The 6,715-nt window shown below is 53.7% G+C and overlaps 2 protein-coding genes across 2 annotated transcripts in view; both read left to right on the top strand.

The window, feature by feature from the left end:
• The window catches only part of LOC112123589 (early activation antigen CD69-like), a 4,876-nt gene extending 1,623 nt beyond the window's left edge, over window positions 1-3,253 (top strand). Inside the window, exons 2-5 of the mRNA XM_026662886.1 lie at window positions 181-267; window positions 1,127-1,317; window positions 2,077-2,180; window positions 3,088-3,253. Coding sequence (XP_026518671.1) covers window positions 181-267; window positions 1,127-1,317; window positions 2,077-2,180; window positions 3,088-3,253 — 548 coding nt within the window. The remainder of the gene's footprint in view (window positions 1-180; window positions 268-1,126; window positions 1,318-2,076; window positions 2,181-3,087) is intronic.
• Window positions 3,254-6,604: 3,351 nt separating this feature from the next.
• LOC112118342 (zinc finger protein 501-like) overlaps window positions 6,605-6,715 on the top strand; it is a 7,421-nt gene continuing 7,310 nt past the window's right edge. Inside the window, exon 1 of the mRNA XM_026662888.2 lies at window positions 6,605-6,622. The gene's annotated coding sequence lies outside the window, so the exon portion shown is untranslated. The remainder of the gene's footprint in view (window positions 6,623-6,715) is intronic.

Below are 6,715 nucleotides of genomic sequence, written 5' to 3'. Positions count from 1 at the left end.
TGCTGAGAGAGACAAGCTTTTGAGCTTACACAGAACCGAAGAGCTCTGTGTAGCTTGAATGCTGTCTCTTTCACCAACAGAAATGGGTCCAATAAAAGCTATTACCTCACACTCCTTGTCTCACTGGAAATCAAATCATTTCCCATTATTATTTAGATAACACCGCTCTCCCTATTTTAGGTGATTCATGTAACCGCAAGTTCAAGAAACGTGCTCTCCTAGTTGGCGTCTTCGTAGTTTTGATCACTATCATCATTGTTCTGGCTGGTGAGTTCCCAGCCCTCAGTCTCTGCACCTCCTGTTTTGCCCTGGAGCGATCACAGTCACATATTCACACCTCCCCAGCCTCCAACTTCCGCTCCTTCCCTCTTACTACTTCATCACTGGCTCTTTAGATCAGCTCTCTAGTGTTACCCATGGGTGACCATCCCTGTGCCGCCTCTGCAATGAAAGGATTGTATTTCGAGCACACACCCCCGGGAATGCAGGAAATTGGCGCCTATGGTAGAGGGGGCCAGAGGTTTACCATAAACAGGGTCTGGAATCGCTGTGACAATCAGTAACATGAAATGGCATCTGGGTGTCACAGGGCAACTGGTCCCTTTAAGGGGAGATGGGGCCAGCCTCACTCGTGCCATAGTTAATTAGCTGCTTCCTAGCCTGAGGGAGGGTCAAGTGAGAGCTTAATCACCTGGGCCTTATAAAGAGACTGAGAGCTGGAACCACAGGGACCAGGCAGGCAGGCTCCCTTGGAAGGCCTTGAGCAAGGGTCTGTAAGGAAAAGGGCTGGGAACTGGGTGGAGAGGGTGAACTGATGGGAAGTCCTGAGGTTTGGCAGGACATCTTTGTTTGTTTGGGACTTCTTAATTTGGACCCTTGGCAACCTGGAAGGGGATACATTTGTTGTGGACTTGAATGGAGGGCGAAGCTACATCTGCAGCACAGAGCAGTGGCTGGGAAGCTGAGGAGACCAACCTTGGAGAGGGAAACTGAGGCCTGGAACAGCAGCTGCACTATCCTTGGTTTAATGGGGGTCTCTGGTTCTGAGAACATTTATTGCCCCTTACCCCCCTCCTAGACAGAGAGGGAGAGAATCTCTGACCCTTTTTGACTTTCTCATTTTCAGGAGTAAAGTCTAACCCACCTTCAGTTGGCCCTGATCCTCCAGTTGCTGCCCGCTGCTGCCCGGACGGCTGGGTCGGTTATGGAGGGAAATGTTACTATTTCTCCGAGGCCGAAGGGACCTGGAACAAGAGCCAGAGCAACTGCTCCTCCTCCGGTGCCTCCCTGGCTGCGATCGACACCCCGCAGGAAATGGTGAGAGACCCTTTCAGACTTTAAAGCAGTAGTCCCCAGACTTTTGAGTGGTGTGCCTCCCCCCTTACTCCTGACCGTGCCCCCCTGTTGCCCCCCCGGAGGTGGGTTTGATCTCCCCCGTGCTGCTGTTAGCTCCCCAGCCCGAGGCTCCGAGCTGCTAGTCCCGGGTTGGCTGGGGAGGGACAGGACTTGCTCTTCCCCTGCACAGCTGCTTGCGGGCGGGAGTTGACGGGGGAGATCAGACCTACCTCTGGGTACCTCCCCCAGCTGCCGGGTGCTCCCAGCAGCACGGGGGAGATCAGATCCACCTCCACCTCTGGCAACCTCTTACGGCTGCAGGAAGCCCTGGAGCTTCCGCCCAGCCCTGGAGCTTCCTGCAACTGGAGGAGGTACCCGGAGGGGGTCTGGTCTCCCCTGAGAGCAGCTGTGCAAGGGAGGAATAAGTTCTGTCCCTCCCCATCCCGGTGATTAGCAGCTGGAGATGGAGACACGGTAGTAGCCCCCAGCTTGGGCGCCCCCAGCCCTGCCCCTCCCCCCACATAGCTAGATTTCACAGAGGAGGTCTGATTTTATGGTCCGTGATGCGTTTTTCACGGCCGTGAATTTGGTAAGGCCCCAGCCGCAACCTTAACAAGGCAGGCTTTGCTGTCGCTGGCAGCTAGAACAGCCCTGCAGACTGCACGAGGCCCCATCAGCAGCACAGAGAGACTTGAATGCAGGTTGTGATGAATAATATCTTTCACTTCCTCTTTTGGAAAGGCTTTCATCAAGCGCCATAAAGACCTCTCTGAGCACTGGATCGGCCTCCGGAGGGAACCGGGCCAGCCCTGGAAATGGACCAACGGCACCGAATTCAATCACTGGTGAGTTCTCTTTCTTGTCAATGGGGGGGCCCTATCAGGGAAGTTGGCTTGGCTATAAATGTGACTGGTTAGCTGATGGGGCTGAGGCCAGGGATCACAAGAGAGGATCAGGTGACTTGCAGGCTTAGCTCAAAGGCCAGCCAGCTGCTCCGCTGAGATCTGCAGGGAGCAGGTAGGGGCTGGCTGGAGGCAGGGCCCAGTTTAGTTCTTTGCTTTATGTTGAACTGTTTCGAGGAGTAAAACATATCCCTGAGGAAACGGACAGAACTGCTGTTGTGATAGCTCTGAGACAAGCCTTAATAGCTCCGCTGATTACAGCTGGACTTAACCCAACCCTACTAAGGCCGTTTTCAGCATCCACACGTAACTGTTTTGCTGCTGACCATTTTAACAGAAGCATCAAGCCAGCAGACTTCCCCATCGCCACTGGATGAAGTCCCAGACCCTGGGGCAGATAGTTGCTATCACGGATTGCTGGCGTTGTGAAAGAAGAATTCAACCCCCTTCCCCAAATTTAGTCCTCTCCTTCATGTCCCCAAAATGGGGAGAGACAAAGGTGATGCATCCCCTTCCCGGTGACAAACGTTTCAACTGCTTATTGGGTCCCAAAACTCGGTATTTTCCTAGATAAGAAACGCCCCAGCTGTCCCTACCCTAGCTGCTTAAACTTCCCAGTTTCCCTTGACAATTGTGTTTGGAACTTTGCACCAAAATTTTGCATCACACTGAAATTAAAAATTGGAGAGCAGCGTTTAATATGAACCATAACCAGGGATGTTGGACTAACTGGACTATACAAAAGGGGACAGTGGTACATAATGTAGAGGCCGTTGCCGCTTGCTTTCTGTCCGCTGTGCTGCATAGAATACGAAGCCTTGACTTTAATTCCGTGGTGCTTGCAATGCAGGTTTGAAGTCAGAGCACAGGGTGAGTGCGCATATCTGAACGATGAAGCCGTCACCTCTTCTTGGTGCGACACGTTGCGATACTGGATCTGCAGCAAGCCTGCCAGACTCACGCCAAGAGAGGAGAATGGAGCGCAAGGGCAAGCGGAGACGTCAGAGCTCACCTGAAGTGGCTACTGTATGCACAGGGACACACGCACCCCCTCCCCGACTTTTCTACCCAACGTATTTGTATCAATTTAGATCGAACTTGACACATTTTTTTTAAAATGCACTTTATGTTTTTAAGGCAGCAGGGGGGTGGGGGCGGTAGTGACGTGCTGTATCTTGTTTCTGGGCAAGTGAAGGTGGTCCAGAGCCTCTCAGCATCTGCTTTTTCCTCAGTGGTACCAAGATTTCAGCAAATTCTGAAGCACCAGACAGACTCTCAACTCCATGTCCTTGCGGTCTGCGAGCTGTCAGAGGGAAAACTGTTGCAGCGGGGATTCTCTGTCCAGCTCATAGGCGCCAACTCCATGGGTGCTCTGGGGCTGAAGCACCCGCGGGGAAAAAAATAGGGGGTGCTCAGCACCCGCCAGCCACAGTGGCTCCACAGCTCCCTGGCTGGCTGCGGATCAGCTGTTCCAGAACCTTATGGCACCTATTTGGGTATAAGCTTTCGTGGGCTGGAACCCACTTTATCAGATACACTTGACAACATTTTTTAAAAAAATGTTTTTTTTATCTGTTTGGTTTTTGTCTGGTTTTCTTTCTTTTTTTTTTTTTCTTCTTCTTGCATTCTTCCCTCTACCACAGTCTCTGTCTTTGTCCATTCTCTGCCAGCTCCACCTGCTGCGCAGGATTCCATGCTACCGATCTGCTTCCTTTGCAAACTTTCCTCCTCCGCTGTCAGGCCCTGTTACATGGAAAGTGAGAGTCTGGATCTTCCCACCTGGCCCAATAAAGAATCATGTGGCCTTATTCTCCTCTGCTTTGGGAAGATGGGACTGTTGCAGTCCAGGGCAACTGCAACTATATTCCTCCCCTGTGGTCCCTCGAGGACACGCATTCTAGGCTCCTGGCTCCTTAGCCATCACCTCTCTTGGGCAGAACCCCACGTCTCCCTCCCTCCCAACCAGGGTTTTTCCAGTTCCCTGCCTTCCAGTGTGACATTCCCCCAGCAAGCCAGATGGCCTAAACAGGCTAATGTCTGCACTGTGGTGTCGCTCCAAAGGCTAGGAACAGCTGTAATTGCCAGCAGTTATAAGTTACCCCACAGCCCTTTATAAGCAAGCATTTATTCTTACAGTGAAAGCACTACAAAGAAAAGAGGCGGAGTGAAGGTAGGGCACTGGGGGCTGGGATGGGAGAGGTGGAGCGAGGGTGGGGCCTTGGGGCGGAGATGGAGCACCCCCCCTCCCCAGAAAAATAAAATCACATCTCTACAAAATCTTTGCATAGATTTTTAGATGCACAATCTGAGTATTCATCTTTAGCCTTAAATGCTTGGATTTTCAGACATACCATTTTTTAAATACATCCTTCAAAAGACCCTCCTTATCTAAAATACACATGCGAGCCCGGGCTGCTGTTGGGCATAGGGGCACCAGTTTAATAATACTGCGTAGGGCCCCATAAATCCTAAGGACGGCCCTGAAAGGGAGAGTAAATCAGGCTAACAATGAAATCTGAATTCAGCTGCAAATTGACCTTCGAGCGATTGCTGTAGCAGCGTAATGGGTCAGCCTCAAGCAGGCCTGTCTCTGGGTCTTTGCTGTTCCAGATCCTCTTGTAGTTTCCCTTCACTGGACGCTTCTCCTGATCCCTCTGGGTTTCCATGGCCTTTCAGGGGCTTTCAGGGTTTCTCCCCCACCTTTCTGTGAGGCCCTGGGGAGTGAGGCCTGGGCTCCTCTGGGGCTGAGTCAGCACAGTTGGTTGTAATCAGCTGCAGAGACTCGGACCCAGAATTTTTCCCCTTTCCCAGCTTCTTCCACTCCTGGAATTCCAGATAGACCAGTCTGGGGTTAGTGTGCTAAGCCTGGGATTCCTCTTTTCATCCACTGCTCCCCTTACCAATGCACACATCCAGACTGGCTCTCAGTAACCTCATCATCTTCCATTTCATTAGCCCCCTTACTCTCCCTAAAGATCCCCACGCGCCTTAGAAACAAACTGAAGACCGAGCTCACTGGGCTGTGCAGAGAGGTGGTCGCATTCCACTGAGTGGAGTGGAACAAAACAGCAGCTGCGCCAGCAACATGAGTCAGCAGTTTTGGAAAAGGCAGAAAGGAAACTCCTGTGTCCCGCAGATACTTTCACTCGACGTTGAACGAGTGAGACAGGAACTTGGGCTGGGGTTTGGTCAGGAGAACAAGGCTAACGTTCCTGCTCCTGGGAAAACGGCGTTTATATGTGTCGGTGTGTCTAGATACTGACCACGGACGCGCTATTAAGCCATTAGTACAACAGCCCCCAGATATGCATCTTATGTTAGCCCACCACACCGCTGTTTTATCATCATATTACTTCAGAAACAATATGAAGCTCCGGAGAATCATAGACACGTAGGGCTGGAAACAAAAAAGGTCAGATCAGCCTCAAGACTGGATCTAGGCTGGAATTTTCCTGGGAAATGTGGAGTGATTTGAACACGGGGTCACTGATTTACAACCTAAATATACAGGCATTTTTCACAATCCCGAAAGTCTTCCAAGCCAGGCTTTGCAGAGGCACCCAAGGGAGTGATCTTGCCCAAATAATTTAATTCCCTTGGGTGCCCCTGCAAAGGGCTCAGGCCGTATCCAAAAGGCAGGAGGCCATGAGACCTAGGGCTAGATGATGACCTCCTGAGGTCTCGTCCAGCCCTAATCGTCTATGATGCTACGTGGGATGGCAGTTTGTCATGTCCCACCGGGCACACGCTGCTCTGTAGTGGAGTATTGGCATTAACAGGCAGTTAATGAGGCCGTTGGCTTTGCAGCAGGGCCGGCCTGGGCTGCTGGTGACCTGTCTGCCCCCGGGCTCTTTCCCTGAGATCTGCAACTAGCGGTGACTTTCCATAGGCGCTGGGCTGGCTCCTGTGGGTGCCAGGTTGGACGATGGGAGCGGGAGGGTGTCAGGAGCGGGGCAGGGCCCACAAGAGCGCAGCCAGCCCCGCGGGGAGAGGCAGGAGCCCTGCCCCGGCAGTGCCTCCTACGGCCGCTAGGTGTCCCCGCGCTGCAGCGCCCCGGCCGGCGGGCGAGGCCCCTGGTAAACAGCCGAGGCCAGGCTGGAGCCGAGCGGGGTGGAGGGCGCGGGCTGCAGCCGGAGCTCGGTAGAGCCGGGTCCTGCGGGGGCGGGGCGCCGGGAGGGGGCCGGGCTGAGCGCGGGAGGGGCCGGAAGCGAAGCGGGGCGCGCAGCCCAGCGGCCCTCAACCCGCTCCAGGGCAGCTCTGGGCTCGCTGCAGCCAGCCCGGTCCGTCCGCCCCTTCCCCCCACCTAGCTCAGGGGGGTGCACAGCTGCGGCCCGCGGGATCTCCCCGCCCCCAGCCAGCTCCGGGACAGCTGGGATGGTGCGCTGGTGAGGAGGGGGGGACCTGTGTCTGTACAGGGCTCTGGGTGTGATCTGCTCTCTGTGCAGACATGTGTGTGTGTGTGTATGGGTGAGTGGTGC

The sequence above is a fragment of the Terrapene carolina genome, unplaced genomic scaffold (genome assembly GCF_002925995.2).
Source record: "Terrapene carolina triunguis isolate 2854851 unplaced genomic scaffold, T_m_triunguis-2.0 Scaffold31133, whole genome shotgun sequence".
Classification (NCBI taxonomy): domain Eukaryota; kingdom Metazoa; phylum Chordata; order Testudines; family Emydidae; genus Terrapene; species Terrapene triunguis.
The sequence above is the reverse complement of the archived record's forward strand: the minus strand, read 5'-3'. Positions and strand labels throughout refer to the sequence as shown.